Source organism: Notechis scutatus, chromosome 2, assembly GCF_049901735.1.
Source record: "Notechis scutatus isolate UNSWTSFEM ecotype Mainland chromosome 2, rNotScu1.2, whole genome shotgun sequence".
Classification (NCBI taxonomy): Eukaryota; Metazoa; Chordata; class Lepidosauria; order Squamata; family Elapidae; genus Notechis; species Notechis scutatus.
Window position 1 is genome coordinate 66,792,947 of NC_142010.1, and position 21,658 is coordinate 66,814,604.

Genomic DNA, 21,658 nt, shown 5'->3' on the forward strand with positions numbered 1-21,658 from the left:
TGGTACTTTGCTTGTGTGGAGTGACCATTCAAAGTTACAATGGCACTGAAAAAAGTGACTTATGACCCTTTTTCACACTTACAACAGTTTCAGCATCCCCACAGTCATGAGAGGCCAGGGGAAGAGATGCGTGCCTTGATGTGAGTGATATTGAGTTGACCATGCCCAGCCAATAACATGACCACCAAGCCATGTCCACCCAGTCACATGACCACCAAGCCATGCCCACCACCTAAGCCACACCCACAGAACCGATTGTTAAAAATTTTGAATCCCACCCGTTGTTTTGGTATGATTGTAGCATAATTCTTTCATATTTGAATTATGAAACAGCCTTTTGAGTTTTGAGCCACTGTTTCTGTACTTCCCTGCTGGTGGTGGAATGTGGTCTGGAGGGCTTCATTTATCTTTTTGGTAGCTAGTGTGAACTTTGATCTAATCTGTGCATGGCAGTCTGGATTGACTTCATCTGCAATGTTTACTGCCAATTTTGCTAGAATGCAGTGACTAGTGTTTTCAAGCTTGACTTTTTTAAGTTATTATTTTTGGGTGTTACTGTTAACTCATTTGGGACTCCAAGAGGTTGAATGATCTCACATACTAAGGAAAACTTTACTAGGGAAGTCCCTCAAGGTCAGGTGTTTCTAGAAGTCAGAGATTAAACTAAAGCATCTTGTAAATCATATCAAGTTCTTTTATTCTGTTTTCCACAGAAATACCTTGTAGGGCAACTTGCCATACGGAATCACAATACATGAGGTGTTACACTGAAATACAAGTTCTCACAGAGCACAGCAGGACACACACATCATTTACAATGTTCAGATAAAGGTCATTGCACTTACAACTGTAAACTTCTTCTTTTGTTGGATGGGTTGTTGGTTTTATACAGAACTCTGCCACCTCCAAAATAATACAAAAAGAAAAAAGAAAAAAAATTGAAACTGAAGGCAGGAGGAGAGCATGGACGGTACATGTCATGTGACAGCCACAACAGCTTTATGGGACTCTGCTATGCTTTGCAAGAAAGAAAACAGTTCAGAAAAGTTAGTTACAAACACCAGGCTTTGTTTGTTGATTTTGTTTTTCTACACAAAAGCAAGAGTTGGCAGGTGTGCTGGTCATTGAGATGGAGCTCCCACAAAAGGGGGCTGTGAGTTGATTGTTTTCTTGGGGAGTTGTTGTTTTTCTTCATACCATGTGAGACTTTTATTTTATACACTGTACAGGTATTTACAATGGAAGGGGGTCAAGGAAGGTTGTAGCAGCCACTGTTGAGAAAACCAATAGGGAACACAAATTCAGTTTAGAGTCTGGAGAAGCATCCTCAGATTATGCACTTGTCATTGCTGGGAGCCTAAGAAAAAGAGGTCTGGGTGGCTGGAAAGAAACTGGGTGTAAAACATGCTTGTCCTTGCCAGATAACTTGGTCTCTACATTTGGAACCAAATCCCTCTTCTCAGAATTCAGTGTGTAAGTGAGTGAACGAATGGTGGGCATCTCACTGCTTCAGTTTGTCATTCTACTTGAAATAACTTCCCAAAATGTATTACATTTATCCTGAAGTGATGATGTACCCGTATGTTAAATAAACTATATATGTAAACCACACATGAGAAAGTTCTACTAGGAATATTAGTTTTTAATCTGTTCTGTTAGAAATGATTTCCAGCCTGCCCATTATTAAAACAATTCAAATATTCAGGTAGTTTTGCACTTACTGCAAGCCTAGAATGAAGCACTGGTATTAAACTAGATGTTTGAGATGAAATCTCTGCCACCAAGGCAGGTGTGCATTCCATGGAATTCACTTAATGCTTTCCTGAGCTAATTTTTTTTTAATTGCGGTAGAACAAAAGATAAGCTTCTTATCTAAATCTTGTCTTTTTGCTAGAAAAATAACCAATTCAGCAATGCTGGAAATTTACTGAAACACAATTAAATGTAAAAATCTAGCCTTTGTTTTCCTAGGTCTAAACCAACTACAGAAACAAATGACTGGTCTTCTGTGCAGGAATTCACATTAAATACAATGGGTTAATTCCTCTGGTAAAAGGACTTCTGCAGAGGGAGAGTTTTAAAGGCTACTGATAGAAAAAAAATATTGTAGCTCAGGTGGAACTGTGGGTTCCTTGGTGCTCTCTGAGTTTGGTTATTTCTTTGCAAACATTTCATTACCAGACTAGGTAACATTGGTGCACCAAATTCAGAAAGCACCAAGGACCCCATAGTTTTAAATGCTGCATAATACTAAACAAACTAGCCAACTACCCTTTAACTTAGTGCATAATGAAAGACATGTGGTTAAGTTATTGCACATTGTAGTGTGCAAACACAAACAGTTGGTTGATTATAAGTAAAACTGTGGAGCAACACACAGCCAAGGAGTTTTTCCACCAAGTCCTGCCTCTTAGGAAATGACTAGCTTAACTTAAGGGGTTTCACACTCATTCAAACTACAGACAGAACAGGCAAAGGGTCATACAGCCAATATGTATGCAGCCTTACTTATTAGAAGCTGAATTCTATGGTCAGTACCCACTGAATAACCACAGATAGAAGCTTCCTGCTTGCCCTTACAAAGGGCTATTAAAGATGGAATCCTTGCCTAACAAAGATCTAATACAACTGTAGTTTCCATGGTCCATGCAGCTGATAGATTTCAATCTGCCTACTTTCACCTCAATCAACAGAGCCAGCGGGCATTTGAAAGCCTTCTTCATGAATCTAAGAAACCAGAATCATGGGCAAATGAACATATATTCTACAATATAGAGTAAGGATAAGGAGACTATGCTTTGAACTTGTAGTAACCATGGAAAACTTTTGTTAGAATGCTGCTTACAAAATATCAAATTAGTGCTTTTATATGATGAGATATATCACTTTATATGCCAGTTGTTCAAAACAGGCTTAGAATAATAAGGCTTATTAAAATACCACACACTTTACCTAAGGATCACATCATACCCTTCTTTCGGTGTACAACTAAAGTGTTTTAAGTGCAAGCAAAGGCAAACATATTCTCACATATGTTCGTATTAGATAGGAATTTTAGACAAGCAGCTGGGATCAACTGTGATTGTGCAGACCATTGTTGATTGTGCAAACCTGATACCTGAATGGTATAACTATGGCTAACATGAAATTACTCACTGGCCTACCAGGTCCCATTACTACACCTTATTTCAATCTCTGGGAAAAAGATATTTCTAAAATATACATGTCAGCAGTACTCCTGAAAAAATTGCCTTCTTGCACAGTGTGATTCACAGCTTATTGATGTATTTGTAGCATTATACAGAGGTGACATCCAGGACTTCTAGTATCCTTGTCAAGTGCATTGCCAAACAGGAACACAACCTATATTTTCTGTATCAAAAGATTATAAACTTTCCACATTTTGAAGAATCTAACATGTAAAATATATATTAGCTGCTTCTTCCCCCACTCCATTTCTCAGTATAAAAAGGTATACATTTTTGTTCCAATTTTTGCATGGTATTCTGGCTTTCAATCAAGTCCTATAGGGAGAAAATAGCTTTGCCATCACTGCATTGAGGGTCTGGTGGAAACGTGGGATTGCTTCAGATTTGGCACTGCATTTACTCCACTCTTGAACTAACCACCTAGTGGTTCTCTGCTTCCACATTTTCAGAATTTCAGAAAGGTAGGTTGAGTAGTTCTGTATGTAATAGCAGTCATTATTTGCACCTTTGCTCTCCCAAGTTCAGAATGCGGAAAAGAGGAATTGGGCAGAATTGATGTGTTAATTAATGACAGACCTGTTCACTCTCCCTTGCTATGTTTGCAAATATATTTCATTCTTGGGATACTTTTCCAGGCTGTAATTCTTGAATACTTAGATAGGATTTTAATTTTAATTTAGACAGGAGGAATGTGCATTAGGTTTAGACCATGCCAAGAAGCCCCTAGATCTTGAGAGGATGTGTCAAAGGGCTTAGAGTGAGTGTAATTAAATATAGAAAACCTAGTGTAATGTTCTGTGGAATAATTACTCTTCATGGTGTCATCGATAGGGCTTCAATAACAAGTGCATAAATCTGTAATGGCATTCAATAAAGAAGATGAACCAACTTGGGAAAAAAAAAGTAATTTCAAGCAAAGAACGAACGGCAAGCATTCTAAGTAGATGAAACCGTGCAGAGAAGTAGCAAGCCATGCTCTACTACAGACAGAGACAGTCACTGGCTCTATGGCTACCCTTTGGCAAAAGTGTCCCTTGAATGGGTCAAGCATGCCACTAATTGGAAACTTCATACACACAGGTGTTCGATATAAAGATATCTATCCAGGTTCTTGATAGCACATTTGCAATTATATCCTTATACATAACATTGAACTTATTAAATATTAACAGTTGTCTTTAAAATTTTGTAATTTCATTGCATAGAACATTAGACATGAGAATCATTTTGCTGTTACCCATGGCGAATGGAAGCTCCTATGGGTCACACCAATGAATTGTTGTTTTTGAACATGCTTTGCGTGGATGAAAGACGGGCAGGAAACAGCACAAACAAATGGGAACTGGAGCATCTGTACACTTACTGGATTTTTTTTTTTACCACAACAAAAAAAGTAAAAAACAACAACACAGGGTGTTCTTTCAGCTCTTGCTGTTTACGGTGCAAAGAGCTCCAAGTGGGCAGGTTTACCAACACGCTGTTCCAAGTAGCTCCTCCATCTTTCTGAGCATGCCCACCGATAATGGCTTAAAGAAGGACTTGAATTGCACAGTAGGATAAAGGAGGATGGCAGAGGCAAGCTCTTCTCGTCAGACTGGATTGTGCTCTTGATAGCCTTCTGCACTCTATTGCTTCTGCCGACAACAGCCCAGATGCTAACTCAGTACAAAGTTAAGAGATTAATGACGTATGATACTAGGCAAAAGAAAAAAGAAAAGAAAAAACATAAAAGGAACCTCACAAAAAATAATAAACCAAGCCTCCAGTTTCTGGGCACCAATGAGGTATACATGTAAATAAAAGTGGAATGATTAAGGCTGTTTTTTTTTAAAAAAAATAATAATCCCAGGCATACATAAAACAATGCACAACATTAATGATGAAAAGCACTGCCATTTGAATGCTTTAGAATGGCTTCAGGATGGCTTTGGGTGGCTGATAAGACATGCCTGGCCAGCATTTGTGTCAGTCAATAGTCAGCCAGTTCGCACTGCCTTTCAGTCCTATGGCCTCTTAACTCAGTAGTGAAACAGTGTTAGGTCCTAGTCAGAGTTCCCCTCGTCCCAGATTTTTCCATAGCAGGGATGATGAGAGGGAACAAACACTGGAGGGGAATGGGGGTTGATGGGGACAAACTGGAATGTGAAGGAGAATGGAGCATCCAGCTCCCAGCCCTCAGTTCAAACACATTTTGAAGAATGGGAAAAACCTATGAAGAACAAGAGTTAAAATTCAGTAACTTTGCGTATAATCCTAAGAGAAGGCCATGGTTCCCAAAAATCAGATGCTAGGCACAAATGGAACTACAGTCATAGGTAGTTTCTGGAGTCCCAAACATCTCAAGCGACAGAAAAGTGGCATGCCTGTGTGACACAAGCCTCTCTTCTCTAATTGCACCTTCTTACGTACATCTTCTCAGTCTAAGAATCTGTTTTCAACCCTTGAGGCTTGCAGAATATGGTTTGACAACAGTGGCTTTCAAAGTCCTTTGTGACCGTTGGCTCAGGGCGTCCTCAAAGAGCACCTTATGGGATCCACAGGGATAAATCTGTATGAACAGCTCTTCTGTTTTGTTCTCTGAGCCTAGTGGTTTTCCATGGTTTCAAAAGCTTGATAAGACAAAAAACAACACAGAAATATATTTATAATATTTCAAGAATTGGGGGAACAGAGTCCCTAAGAATATCTACTGAAAAAGCTGGAGAACACATCTTTTATATGTAATGAGAGGTGAACATTAACCCAATTAGTAGAGGAGCTCATCCAATCTTCCACATCTTTGTACCCTTCAGAAGTATTGGACAATATGTTCGATATTAATTGCAGAAGTACAAGTGCATTTTATCATGCTGTCAGGGAATGATGTGGTTGTACTTCACTATACAAAGTGAAGGTAAAGGTTGAAACAGCTAGAAATGGTAATTAGTCAAAACTGAACAATGCAATAGTAATTAAAGTAGTTGCTTCTATTTGAGTTGCAATACTTTCATATACTGGAGCACTCAGATACATGAAAGAATATTTTCCAAAAGAGACCACATGTTTTCCATCTCACCTCTTTGCTCCAGCTTGGATGTATACTCAGCTCATATTTCATTCTGAATACTGAAGCAAAAAGTGTAAAAAAGCTACATCAACAGGGATAAATTCATTTCCCCTCCCCAATTAAAAACATACAGTTCTTTCAAATAGACAAAAACCAGATGTGATTGTTCTATTGATACAAAATTCTGATTGAACCCAGAGGCTAGAATCAACTCAGCAGAACTGAAATGCCACTTCCATCTCTTTGAGCTCCTGTAATCCTGGATTACAACATTCTGGAATGGGAATCCAGAGATAATACAGGTAGCCCTCACTTACTGACCTTTTGTGCAGCGACTGATCAAATGGCACTGAAAAATGAGACTTATGACTAATCCTCAAAATGTTAGCCGTTGAAGCATTTCTGCAGTCACGTGATTGCAATTTGAGTGCTTGGCAATCGGCATGCATTTATGATTATCACAACATCCCACAGTCACACTATAGTCATTTTCAACCTTCACAGAAAGATTCTGACAAGCAAATCAATGGGGAAGCGACCAGGAAGTTGCGCTTAACAACCAGCAGTGATTCACTTAATGATCACAGTCAGAACTGATGTCATAAGTTGGTATGGTCAAATGATATCATACTTAACGACTTAGCAATGGAGTTGCTGGTTCTAATTGTGGTTGGTTAGTGAGAATTACCTCTATGATCATCATTGGCCATGTATCTCTCTGTAGCTTTTCAAAGAAAGAATAGTTTATTTATATTTCCGTGCTGCTTTCTTGGTAGAACTCAATTCAGCAATGTACAAAACCATTTCTTTTCAGGAAATTGCAAGAGGAACAGGGGAACTGACCAATTAGGCATGGTCCAGATAGAATTGCAAGTCAACTAAGTAGACAGAAACGAGGAAGGGATCCACATCAGAGAGGTTTCGTAAGCTGGCTTCATTTCCAGCTTGTCAACATCTTAAAGCTGCAATGTAGGAAAACCCTGGATTTATTTCTTTTATATATTTGTTAAACACATTTATAGAGATGCCTGACTCCAGAATGATGCTGGGTATCTCACAAATTAAAAAAGACAAGAAATATTACAGAATCAGGCAAGAATAATTGTTTCCCAGAGGGAACAATAAAAACTGTCTTCCAACCTAAAGAAACCCAACAATCAACCAAGCCAAGGCCTGGGGGGAAAGTCAAGTAATATTCAAGGCTCATTTAAAGGCAGGAAGGACAGCTAAATTTGAACTTATACACACAATAATACACACAATAAAATCTACACAGTCCCGATATGCACTATTAGAGCTCTGTGGTAATTTCTGTAATGTTGTGCAGCACTCAATATTTAAATAATGCAACAATTAAGAGCACTAAGAGATTCTCTTCATTCAAATATAGCATAACATATTTAACCCAGGCAAATTACCTTCAGCTAAGCTGGAAATCATATCATTGGGTTAAAAACCGCCATCTCCAGGACTTTATCTTCTAGGGATTGTCTCAGTCACATTTGATGAAAGTCAACTATTGGTCACATTTCTACTCCTGATACATCGTGGCAGAGGTGGAAATGGAGGCAAATGGATGATACTCACTATTATACCCAGAGTTCAGAGCGGCAAATGAATTCCAATGGATTCTTCATAGGTTTTTCCAGTGCAAGGATGACATTTCACTTATTTCCCCAAATGCCTGCTGAATCAGTGATGAGAGAAACAAGAAAAAGAAGCAGCTGTTGGTAAAGAGAAAGGGAATTCTAAAAAAGAAAAGATAGGAAGATGGAAATGAAAATGAAAATAAAGGGATACTCAGATTAAGCAACAATAGAATGACCTGCTTCAGGGCACATGTCAATTTAAAGTCAATGATGGGAACAGAATTCTATCAAGTAATAAATAAGAAATTTCTGGGCTCTGGCATTTCAGCGTGTTGATATGGTTTTGGTAGGACATTATATAAGGACATTGTGGATGGTGCTGGAAGACCCAGTATGACTCACCGAATATTGTACTCTCACCAAAACGATGTGAATTTCTTGCCAAAAGCTGATACGGCTGTTGGAGTAAAGGAAAGAGAAATCAGTGTTAAAACCATCTGATACAGTATAAGGTTTGAGTTTGAAACTCTGTATTCTTTTAACCAGATCTTCAGCTTTTTCCCCCTAAAATATTTATGCATTACTTCTTGGCACCCACAAAGCACATCAAAGGCAGTTTATAGTAATATCAGTGCAATAAAAATATAACAGATACAACACTCAGTGAAAACAATTAACAAAACAAAAATTCTGGTGGAATTAGCCTGTTGAATGGACATAGCTCTTCTCAAACTCATGTGATGCTCCTTCTCAGTAACAATCTCCATGCTCTGAGTGCCTTGCTTCCTCTAGGCCTCCGGGAAAGCTCTGAAGGGGTAGCTATTTTGCAAGAAGCTCAGGTATTATGGTGGATAAAAGAGTTTCCTTTAGTTTACCTGGAGTGTTGGGCTGGAATGAGTTTTTTTTTCATATCTTTTAAGGTGCTTTCTTTGAATCGTATTTACTTTGTTTGATTGAAACCACCACGAGACTAAGAAAATAGGACATAAAAGGTTGTACAAACAAAACATATAACAAAATAAATAACACAAATGATATGTCAACTCAAAAATATTTCTCTGGTCTTTTAGAGTTGCCAGCAGAAAGGGAGTAGGGGAAGTAGTACATTCCTTAAATGCTTCATAGATAATTTCTAGGAGACTGAAGCTTCTGGAGCACAAGATTATTACTGGAGAGCATGATTGATGACTCTTGGCTATGGGTCCCATTGGAAAATATACATCCAGGGGGTGGGGAAGATCAGGGTCAAGGATGAAATGAATGATAATATGTCCCTTTGTTCTTTTTGAAAATGTAGATAAATTCCATGAAATCAAAAAGGGGAAACCATGCAGAATCTGATTTATATATGTTATGTAATCTTAATGGGGAATATTATTTTTTAATGATTTAGGCAATAAAATGTTAAACACTTAATGGGATTTAAAAGGGGAGATAATTAATGAATATGTAACTTGGAGGTGGCGCACTTAAACTGATATTTTAGGGGGGAAACCAATTTATAGAAGGAGTGTTATTAATCAGAATTTAAGAGGACTATACAAATGTGACAGTTAAAAGTATTAAAGTATGACAATTGTAAAGTTAATACATGTGAATTAAAAATGAGATATGCATTGGGAATAATACAATAAAATAGAAAATGTATAAAAGCATCGTTAAGATAAGAAATTGAATACAAAAATTGAATATGGAACTATGGTCATATTTGTATGTATATGTGAAATCTGTAATCATGCTGTTCTCTAAAATGAGATGTTAAAAGGTGGAAAAATGAATAAAACTTGTTTTTTTTTAAAAAAGGATAAATGAATGATGTGTCTCAGAGTCAGCTACACCCAGGTAGCACCGGCATGTTTACTCCTAATAAATCTTATTTAAACTCTGAGAGAGGCGGCTGGAAACTCATGATTTAAATGGGGGTGGATGCCAGAGCCCCCTGACATGATGTTCTTTTGGGAGAGAATTAAACAACAAGGTGTTGCTACCCAAGAAGTCACTAGCATTTGTACCAGAGAGTGATAGATCATTCTTAGTTGTTGACCACTGAGTAGGATTTCCAAAAAAAAAAAAGGTCAGTGATGGTCCTGTTCTGGTCCTGAAATCCTATCTCCAAACAGTATATTGTTACTGAGGTGATAAACAAGCATCTTGACTGCTCACAGACAGAGCAGCAGGACAGATCATCTGAATCACAATCATCTGAAAAGTGAACATTTGACAATATTGTGACTCAGAATTCCCACCTTCTGTCAATTTGCCTGCTTGTTCTGCTGCTCCTCCTGGCAGGATTTTGGATAAGACACTTTCGCCCTCTGCTCCTGGCTGTCCAGCTGCTGCTCCTGTAGATGAGGAGGGGCCTGTTGGTTTGGGGCCCAGTTTAATGCCTGTGAGAGAAAGTGACGAAATAAATTAATATGTGTGAATTCAACAAAATGTACGTCCTACTTTACCACCAGGAAACAGTTTGTAAAAAAAATAATTATCTTTGCTCACTATAGAAATATAACAAGTCTTGCAAGAAAAAAAATGTAGTGGCAAGCATTCATTTGATCAGAATATTTATATCCAATCTTTCCATACAGAAAATTGTACTCTCAGTGCCAAAAAATAAAAGAAAATACAAAAGAACCTAATGCCCAACTAAAATAAAGTTAACATAATAGAAAAACATAACAGCTAAATATTCAGTAAATCTATCATTTAAACCAGAGGTTTCCAATTTTTCCAATTTTAAGACTTGTGGATTTCCAGTGTCCAGTAACTTTCAGTATTCCCCAGCCAGCCATGTCTTAAAGTTGCCATGGTTGGACACCCCTGATTTAAGCAGTTCAAAAGCCTCCCATAGTTATTCTGTAGTAAGATGGGTGACCAATGAATTTGATAAATAAAATAAAAAAGGCTAACATGAATATATGCACCTTGATAGCCTTCCTGAAGATAAAAATATGAGTTCCAAATCTGAACTCCCAATGAAATGGGTTGCAAAATATGAGGGCAAGTCAAAAGAAGTTCATGTCTTATCTGCCCAATTACTGACCCTCTGTAGGAAGGGCCATTTCTTACAGGCAAATAAAGTAACTGGGAGTTATTGATATGAATTTCTCAATGAACATAGTATTTTAAGCTGAGCTAAGTAAAGAGCAAGCAATTTATTATCAGATTTTAATCAGGGTGAGATGTTCCATCCTCTCTGTTCACAGGAAGAAGACACTTAGAAACCTTATTTTAAGTATTGTACTTGTGACACCTTTACTATAACTTACGCAATTCTAGTCTCCTGTGAATTAATTCTATACTAATTGGCACACATTTTGAGGCCAACCGTGGCCAAACTTTTCTCTTCTTCTTAATCTTGCCTAGGGTGTCATGTGATCATTTTGGAATTCATTTTGAAAACGCAAGTGGAATTCTTCCCTCAGAAAACTAACTCCACTAGTGTTCCCTAGTGAAATGCACACAATAGTAGGTGCTAAAAACACCTGCCTAGTTGAGAAGCTGCTTACTGACCTCCAGCTGTCCCCTGCGGTTGTGTCTGGGGTGCTTTCCCCACCTGTGGCACTTTTGTGGTAGGCTTGGATACATCCGGCTGTTCTGCTTTAGCCTATAATGGGAAACAGAAGTTTCATTTGTTGGTTTAAGAAAGTTTTTTTTTTCCAGTCTCTGATTTGGGGGAATAGCAAAGGATGTTAGAGAAAAATTATCTTAATATAAAACCCATCTGTTGAAAACACACCTAGCAGCTTTGTCACCATAATTTTAAAAAGCTGACTCATTTTTCTTATTTCTAATTGGTCCTGTGCTGATCCTAATTCTCCATAGATCCTCTTCTCTCCAATGTTTCTATGTTTCTTTAATTCTAGGCTCACTGACAGAGAAGAATAACTGTTTTCAGATGAGTCTCACTTTAGACCAGTGGGTGGCAAACTAGGAGCCACATTTCAAAATATTGGAGGGCAGGATCAAGCAAGGCTGGGTCAAGAAAAAAAATATGATATACATATTAAAATCACTTAGCTGAATTCAATGAAATATGAGCACCCTTTTTGTATTTAAATATTCTAACCTGTCAAATTAAAAATTAAATCTTTGGGGACTCAACCCACAAACTTGGAAGTGCTGAAAGCAGCCCTGTGACTGTTGGCTGTTCTCTCCTGTCAGCCCTCTGAGGTAATTCAGGCAGAAAACCAAAACTATCATTACTAATAATACCTTTCTTGTAGGGTTAAGGTAACAGAATCTCTCCCCTCCCTTGTCCTTACTTCCCAGAGAATAAGGGAGAACCCCTTCTGAGATGCTTTCTCTATCCCCATTCCTTCTGTGGATGGAGATACCTCTTGTCTGACTATTGCCCTGGCTATTGCAGCTCTTCTTCCTATCTCCTAAATTTATTCTCTCAGTCCCTTACATCTCCTGACCTTTGACTGCAAATGAAACCTCTTTCAGAAATCTAGGGAGCTGGCCTACCCCCATAATTGTTCTATTTCTCCGCCCCCTCATTTAATCTTCTTTTTTTTTTTACTTCTCTCCAACATTTGCTGAACAGAATGTTTCCTCTATAACCTCTGATACCATAATTAACTCTTGCAATCCATCCATCAAGACAACTTACCTGCATATAATACATTCATCTAGACTGTAGAATGATTCATGTGTTCCATGAATACATATTTATTCCATTTGGTTTTGTGTGTGTGACATTGAGATGAATGCACACATTTGCTACTCTAGAACAGATCATTCACACCTTAATGAAGGGCGAGACAACAGACAGTTAGCAAGGATGGAATGATTAACCATCTCTCCTTAAACAAAAATTGAAGTGGTACTCACTGGTCCTGCTTGGTGAGCGCTAGGTTGTGCTTGGGCAGTTGGCTGCGGTTTGCCTGATGGCTGAGGCTGACCAGGCTGCTGTTGGGCTGGCCGCAAGGATGGTTGGGCTTGGGTTCCCAGTGGTGGCTGTTGCTGTTGTTGTGGTTGTTGCTGCTGCTGCTGCATCCGAACCTGCTGTGGCTGTTGATGAGAAGGACCTGCTTGATGCTGTTGCTGAGGTTGTCTGCCTGGTGGTTGCTGCTGCCTAGATGATGGTTGCTGCTGCCCAACTTGCTGTTGCCTGGGTTGCTGCTGCTGCTGCTGCTGCTGCTTTTGCTGCTGCTGCTGCTGCTGCTGCTGCTGCTGCTTTTGCTGCTGCTGCTGCTGCTGTTGGTGAGACAAAGGCTCAGATTTTGGCTGCTGAGATGGCAACCCGTGTTGCATCTGCCTCTGGGATTTTTGGGACTCTGAGGTATGATGATACGGCTGTCGGGATTGTTGAGGGTACTCCGAGGAGCTGGGAGGATAACCTTGCTGGGTTCTTGTATCTGATTGCTGGGCCTTCTTCTGGGAAGTGGGCTGCCCATGTCCACGTCCATGTGACTCATGGCGGCCTGGGTCTCTTGGGTGTTGCCTGGAGGATCTTTTGGGCAGGTCATCAGTGGAGTGGCGGGAGGAGGATGAATGTCGCCCATAATCTCCATGGTGCTTGTGATCTTTGGAGGAAGAGTGACGTGGGTGGGAATAGTCATCATGATGCCACAAGTCTTCATCTGGGGGCTCATCATAATCATGATAGGTGTGCTTAACTGGACCTCTCCTCTGAGAGGATGAGGAATGGCCACCATAATGCCTCATCCTCTCCGAACGAGGTTCTCTTGGTTTGTCAAACCAGTCCGTCTCCTCTTGGCCCAAGTGGTAGGCTTCAAACCAAAAAAGATCACAGTGAATCTCCTGATCCAAAGCTAGGAATGTATTCTGACGGAAGCCATGCAATGAAATAGAGAAGAAGCTTATCACAGGAATGCAGGGTATGTCACAGCAGCCACTCAGGAAATATAAAAACAGAAACCTCAGCAAAGAAACACACTGAACAGGCAGTGAACAACATTAGGACATGCAACGTGCAACATGCTAACATAAAACAGAAAATGAAATCATGATAAAGGCACATGGCAAGCAAATGGAATTGGTGGCATTTTCTTTGCAAATATGACCCGCTTGGGCATGCTTGGAGATAAGTCACAACAGGTAGTTATTACCTTCACTGTCTGAAACAACACAGTGTGAATCATCCATGATGTAGCCTTCTTCATGTTTGTAAGAATGGGTTCTTGGCACATCTTTAATATGTTCTTGTACATCAGGCAATGAGTGACTAGAGCAAAACTGGGAGCAACTATCTCCAGCAGACTGAGGAAGAGGTCCACCTGAGGATCGCGATACGCCCACGGATTTTCCTAATGGACTGATAGGACTTTCTTCTTCTGACGTTTGCGTGCGAATTGGAGGTCGCCCGCGACTCTGACTCATACTAAGAGAGGAAGGTTTGGAGCTTCCTTTCTGAGGCCTCTCCATGCTCTCTCTTTCATAAGATCTGCTTCTAATTTCACGACTTGACAGCTTTTCTGACACATATCCAGAGGATCTTGATCGGCCACCACTATATGCTCTGTCATCTTCTTCAATCCCATCTCTGTTGGATACACTATAGTATTTCTGCTGTTCATAAACATTTTTCTTTAGGCCATAAGTGATATCATCTTGCATTTTCCTTGCTCTGGATGCTATGCTGCTGCTACTGACTGATGTAGTCACTGTATAGGAGGCCAGATCTGATTCTACATCTTTGGCTTCTTCTATAGGGGAGAATTTGGAGATCTTCTGCTCCATACCTTGTTTCCTATGCTTGCTGCGCTTGGAAGAGATGACAGCAGGGGCCAGATTTTTTGAAGAGTGTTTTTGTACTCCCACACTTGCCCCATGCTTGTCTGGATGAGAGGATGATCTATAATCACTGTCTCCATAGTAATAAGAACTGCCTGATACTCTCCCATTGCTCTCTGCGCTTTTAGGATAGCTTTTCCCCCGATGGTCAGGACCATGGTGATCATAAATATCCTCTTCAGACTCCTCTTCTCCTTTTGAGTAACAACAAGGCCTGCTAGACACGTCTACATCCGCAACCTCCCTCTTGTCTTTGATAGGCAGTCCATTGCTGCTGTGTGATGGCAAATCCCCTTTCTGACCCTCTCCTGAGCTGCTCTCTTTGGTTAATTCACTGATATCATCAATCATCACATAGTTCCGAGGAATGTTTTGCTCTAGATTGGTGTATAGGGAGTCAGATGAATAGCCCGTAGAGGGACTTTGTGCAGCACTGCTCCTATCTCCTGGCCTCCCTTCTGGGGCTTTGTGTTGATCATAACTGCTGGTCACTGTTGCGGTGCTGTAGATCACTTCAGGGGTTGCAGCAGAGATCACCACAGTGGGATTGCTAATGACTTCGTAATTGGTCAGGATCTTCTGCTCTAAGTCAGCCAGGGAGGTCTGTCTCGGCTTCTGGGAGGTTGTGTGGGTGTCTGCATGAGCCTGAAGAAGAGCACCCTGGGCAGGCTGCAAGGGTGTCTGACTGGGATAAGCGGTCTGAGCTTGGTAAGGTGGGCAGAAGCCTTGGTGGCTCTGTAGGCCCAGTTCAGACTGATACCCAGTACTTGGGGTGAAGCTATGGGCCTGGTATGTGGTTTGGGAGGGGTAAGCAGGCATCCGGCTTGGCTGGAAATCATTTTGAGTCGGACCGCTGCTTGCTATAGGATAGTATGGAGGTTGAAATCTTGTTTGCTGGAATGTAGCTGGGGCTGGTGCAGCGGTCTGAACTGAGGAGTACTGGTACGGGGTGTAGGAAGTTGTTGAAGTGTACTGGGGGCTGGAGAATTCTGCATATTGGTTAGAAGGGGTGGCGCTAGGCCTTGCCAGGAGACTTCTACTCTCATAACCAGAGAGCCGAAGGTTATTTAGCTCGCTGTCAGACATATAATCTCGATTCTCTCCCAAGCATCTCAAATATGGATAATCGCGAACATTCCGATCCTTCAGCAAAGATTCCTTTCTCTGGTTGATCCCCAATTCCAGGTACTTCAGCTTGGCATCAATCTCTTTCTCTTCCTCATCCAGCTCGGCTTGTTTCTTTCTCAGTTTTGTGGATTCGTGCTCTACCAGCTTCAAGTCTCGGTCGAGTTCTCTAAGGAGGCTGGCTTTGGTCACTTGGATGGGCTGCCCGCCAATACCCTTTGGCATGAAGCCAGGCATGTACATCTGTGAGTGGGCTTGGCTGGTCAGAGGAAGCTGAGCTTCTTCTGGTGGGGGGCTAGGCAAGGTCCGCTTCACTTTCCGAACGAGAGTGTTTGATTGCAAGGTTGAAATCTAAAAAGCAATGGAAGCTCTGGTTAAATTCAGAGGTACGACGGAAGAATTCACAGCTATTTTCACTCACTAGGAGGGGTGGTTGATAGCAATAGCATTTAGACTTATATACCGCTTTATAGTGCTTTACACTATAAAGGTTTACAGAGTCAGCATAATATTGCCGCCAACAATTTGGGTCCTCATTTTACCCACCTCGGAAGGATGGAAGGCTGGGTCAACCTTGAGCCTGGTGGGATTTGAACTGCCAAACTGTAGGCAGCTGGCTGCAGAAGTAGCTTGCAGTACTGCACTCTAACCACTGCACCACAGAAGCTCCTTAGATAATTCCTTAGATAACTCATAGATAACTATGGTCTGCATTTTTTCCCCCAAGGGCAGATGTACAAGATTAATTCTATATATTAATATTTTAAATGCATTTAATATTAATATTTTGATGTTTTTACATTTTTTTCCCTAAAACACTAGCACTTCGTAGATTTAAGCACTATCTGATAAGGCTCTAATATAGCCAGTTTATAAAGGCTGTTGGTAGTTTCTTTGGAGTAAAATATATGAACAAAATGCACTTTATAAAAATAATTCCTAATGTGGGACACAAGTATTTCTTGATATTCAAACATCTTGAATGAATAATAATGTTGCTGGCAAACATCTGCTCTATCAACAGGCACAGTTACTGACACTGAGAAAAAAATGGAAAGAGGCAGAAGTCAAACAATTTTTTTCCTAATGCACCCATACAAAATTAATCTAGTATGATTCACAGATTTAATTCATTTAATTATTTAAATAAATTAAATTTGTGTATCTTGGGGGCTGGGGAGAATATTTCTGCTTTGCAGATGAAACATCTATATATCTTATATAGATATAAGCATTATATTATATATAAACATCTGTCTGGGGTCTGAAAAAATTAAAATTAACTGTTTTGGCAACTCAGATTGTTGTAGGGTTTCACATTTTTGTTTCTTTGTTATTTTTACAGTTATTTGTCCATGTTGTTGTTGGAACAGCCCATTTTAAGATACTTTAACACACGTAATAATTATTTAGCATATAGCAATAGTTTTTTGTTACTCTTTCTACTGAAATGTTATGCATAAATTTGCTTTTAGTGGTTGGTTTGTAGTGATGTATGCTCCCATGATTGGTTCATGGCAATGTACTTTTTTCAAAACTGTTCAAAAGGGTGTTAACTCTGAGCAGAGTTATGCCCATTCTGGAACTCGTTTCTCAACAACTTTTTATTTGCAAATAAAGGTCTTAGTCCTTGCCACCTATCTCGTGTTATTCATTGGGCCTGAATACCAGGTAAAAGGACCTGAGCTTTCTGGGACAATAACTTCAGTCACTGTACCATGCAGAATGGAGAATGGATAACAATAACAGCGTTTTTGCCTCCCTATAAATGACAAAAGTCCCCATTTATCCCCTGGCTTTAGGAATGCCCCACATTGTGTAGATGCATTGTACCCAGGTCCACAACAGAAAGGAGGAGAAACTGCCATAATTCCTCGATCTGTTACAATAACCTGCTGTGTTACAATAACAGATCCAGGAACTGAATCAGATTTGAATGGGGTACAGCATTCCAATCGTGTTAGCATTTTTTGTTCTTGATATGCAACTTTAGGCCAACCTATAGTGTCAAAAATTCCAACAAGCTGTCCTTAAGCTAGACGCAAGATTGTTAATTCAGATGTCTTGTGTCAGGTGTCAATCAGAAGCAAAGATGCTGTATGTTTAAAGCAGAACTTCCACAATGGCTCAGGATAAGTTGTGATATTGAGAAGTCAAATGCATCTGCCAAGAATTTGAGCCTGCATCATTTGTAAAATGTGTCATCTCTATTTTGTGTGTGCACATGATCTATTATAGCATATCATGGAGTGCTGAAATCCAATGGAAGGAATGAGAAAAAGTTATGAGCAGGCATGGAATTTTTTTTAAAGAAGAGAATTACAGAAATACATGGGGAAGACAGGCTTACCTAGGATAATTAGCCCTAATTACTGAATATTTTAGTAATCTCTAGTTAAAGAGAAAAAGAATGGGCAGTTTACTTGTATATTTCGCCAAGAGGCAGCTGGCCTTTCATGTTGGGGCTACAAGAAGTAACCTTGCTGTGATTCAGAACCTTCTCATGATGTGATTGGTTTCACAACTATTATTAAAACAATGCAACCTCATTTGCCATTTTATAAAATATATACAGTCCCCCCCACTACTCTTGTTGCTTAGATCATCATGTGTGTTAAACAGATTGGAGAAATGTTATTTGGAAAATCAGCGGTTTTAGGATTCTGAGGATGCAAAAAGGAAAGAAGTGGTTGGGAGCAAACAGGAAGCAGCAAAATATAAATGTAACGTTTTTTTGGCACAGTTCCAAAGCAGTCCTGCCAATTATATCAAAGACACTGCAGATATCGGTACTGACATTATCTACACAAGGAGATTCAGTTTGTATAAGAATGCAGTTGTCATTTGCCAGAATGTAATTGTAATTTGAAGGTGGTCTTTTCAAATATGCATTATTTTACAATTAATCAAACTGAAATATTTTGGTGTATTGCTGGGGACATCATCCCATAGAAAGAACATTCCACGGTGTGGAACAGTAGATATAAGTAAAGATGTTTAGTACCAAAGCCAAGAAGGTTCATATATTCTTTATTATAAAGTACAATGGAACCTCGGGTCGTGATCGTAATCCATTCCAGGACTACGGTCGCAACCCAATTTGGTCGTGACCAGAAGCACGACCGACTGTGCATGCGCAGACAAAAAATTGCACGGGCTGTTCATGCACGGAAGGGGAAATTGGCATGGAAAGGGAATCTGCCGTGGCTGGGTTTGTTCGCCACCCAATTTTTGAATCGTGACCTGATTCAAAAATCGGGTGGTTTTTTTTGGTTGGAACCTGATTTGGTCATGAACAGAAGCGTTCGTGACCCAAGGTTCCACTGTTTCAGGTAAGTGTTCAGTTATAATGATAAATATCCTAAATACTGTATCAAGACTGTCCAGGCTTTATTTGAAGATGTCTAGAAAGGAGAACCCACCACTTTCCTAGAGCCTTCATTTCATCATCAAACTACTTTTATCATTAATATTTTTTCCTTTTATCCTTTAGTGGTTGTGAACTACTTCTGCCTGTGATTCTCACAGGCAATTGTGGATTTCATCCCCTCACAGAATCTTTCTATGAATGATAAACACATATGTTTATCCAGAAGCTCCAGTGGTGCAAAATGCAGTGGCCCGCATGGTTTTGTGCAGACCTCGGTGTGCACATGTATCCAGGGGTGGGATTCCAATTTTTTAACAACTGCTTCTGTGGGTGTGGCTTAGTTGGTAGGTGTGGCCAACTCAATATCACTCACATCGAGGCACGCATCTCCTCGCCTGGCCTCTCATGACTCTGGGAATGCTGCAACAGTCATAAGTGTGAAAAATGGTCATAAGTCACTTTTTTCAGTGCCATTGTAACTTTGAATGGTCACTCCACACAAGCAAAGTACCAGCAAAGGAGGGGAAAAAAACTCCAGAGAGGTTCCAGAGACAGGAAGTCTAGTCCTGCCAAGAATGTAATAAGGGTTAACGGAAAGGCAGTTTCTGTAAGCAACACTAGAATGTTTCCTTCCTGTCTTCCTTACGGGATTAGACCAGTAATTTCTTCTAACAATGGGTTCTCCAAACTGCTTAGAATGTTAACAACCGGTTCTAGCGAATCGTGGTAGAACTGGTAGAATCCCACCCCTGCATGTATCACCTCTCCTGCGGGAGCTGCATTGGCTGCCAATTTGCCTCCAAGTGCAATTCAAGGTGCTGGTTGTCACCTTTAAAGCCCTTCATGGCTTGGGACCAGGTTATCTGAGGGACTGTTTCTTGCCAGTCACATCTACCCTACCCATCAGAGCGGGGAGGCAGGGAATGCTGCGGGTCCCATCCCCAAGGGAGATACCTCTGGTGGGACCCAAAAGAAGGGCCTTCTCCAGCGTGGCTCCCTCTCTGGAACATCTTTCCCCCAGAGATTAGAACGCCTCCCCAACTCCAATACTCTTCCAGAAGACACTGAAGACCTGGTTCTGCCAGTGGGCCTGGGAAACCCAGGGCAGGATGGAGCCCATTAAATGACTCATGTGATCTGCTGTCACCAGGGCGGGTATGTGTGTGATTTTATTATGATTTTATTACTATATTAATTTATTTGATTCTTTTTATTAGTTTTATTGTTTTAAATGTGGTTTACTATTCTGTAAGCCGCCTTGAGTCACCATGGGCAAATAGGCGGCAATATAAATTTAATAAATAAATACATAAATAAAATAAAATGTTTCTTCCATCTCTTCTCAAAGGACTTCTTTGATCCATGTTACCCATTTTTGTCTCCTGCTCTAATTTGCCTGACAACCTCTAAAAAGTGGGACCCAAAACAGAAGTTGAGGCTGGAACTAGCCAATTCAGAATATAATATAAATATTACCTGTCACGAATGTAGAAGCTATAGTTCTATTGATGCAGACCTATAATTGCCTTTTGGCAACTGTGTCAAAAATCCAAAATCTTTTTTAGCTTCACAGTTGAAAACATTATAACATTACCTGCACCCACAAGCATTGCTGAGATGTGTTTTCAGATCTTTCAGTCATGGTCTCATATATATGTACACCTAGTTCTTTGTGCTTTCCTGCCACAATCTTTCCCTTTTTTATGGGGCTTGCTTGCTATTTTAGCACAGGAATCAACTTGCCGAACGGGTTTGCTTTCAAACACTTATTCTAAAAGTAATGGTTGAAGGTCATTTGCAAATTGCATCTTGCACCAATCTTGATTAGTGGTTAGGAAACAAAATAAAAAGCTAAAGTATTCCTCAAGTAGAGATTGGCTCCTGGCGATTAGATCTGTACAGTTTTCTTATTGTTAGAAATGTTATTAAAAATTACTTGCCACTACCTTCTTGCATGATTTATTTTTTATTTCTAGTCTAGCTGGCAGCCCTGTAATTCCTATCCAAACACAGCAGTAACAGGGCAAATCCTATTAAACTTCATAGATGAGCAAAAGCCCACTAGGTTCTGACACCTGCACCCATCTATAAGCATTATACTGACAATGTTCATTTTAGGAATAGTGCAGTTTTTTTTACAAAAGCCCCTAGTCTACTTAATTCATCTGGAAAACCCTGGAAGAGTGGATGCTTTCAGGGCTGTAGCAAACAAGAAGCAATCTGAAGTTGCAGGTTTCCCCACATGACATATAAGTGAATAAACAAAGAACTGGTACAGGAGAAATCTGCTATAGATTCAATTGCTATTCATCATGTGAAACAGCTGGAAAAGCTGCAAACACAGCAGGTTAGAGCAAGCCTCCCTAGTATGCACACACCTCTTCAGCAAGATGCTTTAGCACTATAATTTTGGGTTTTTTTATAGCAAAGAGAAAAGATGAGATAGCACTCTGTGAAATGTCAGGAAGGAAGGAAGGAAGGAAGGAAGGAAGGAAGGAAGGAAGGAAGGAAGGAAGGAAGGAAGGAAGGAAGGAAGGAAGGAAGGAAAGAAAGAAAGATC

General features: G+C 40.1%; 1 protein-coding gene across 4 annotated transcripts in view; it reads right to left on the bottom strand.

Moving 5' to 3' along the window:
- Positions 1-673: 673 nt before the first annotated feature.
- BSN (bassoon presynaptic cytomatrix protein) overlaps positions 674-21,658 on the bottom strand; it is a 231,372-nt gene continuing 210,387 nt past the window's right edge. Inside the window, exons 6-12 of one of the 4 annotated variants that reach the window (XM_026673218.2) lie at positions 13,919-16,079; positions 12,678-13,579; positions 11,355-11,448; positions 10,091-10,231; positions 8,247-8,301; positions 7,843-7,939; positions 674-5,818 (exon numbers count right to left, since the gene is read on the bottom strand). In XM_026673218.2, coding sequence (XP_026529003.2) covers positions 8,261-8,301; positions 10,091-10,231; positions 11,355-11,448; positions 12,678-13,579; positions 13,919-16,079 — 3,339 coding nt within the window. In that variant the 3' untranslated portion in view covers positions 674-5,818; positions 7,843-7,939; positions 8,247-8,260. Of the gene's footprint in view, positions 5,819-7,673; positions 7,943-8,246; positions 8,302-10,090; positions 10,232-11,354; positions 11,449-12,677; positions 13,635-13,918; positions 16,080-21,658 lie in introns of those variants that run through there. The other 3 variants (XM_087954986.1, XM_087954985.1, XM_087954987.1) reach the window with 3 other exon arrangements.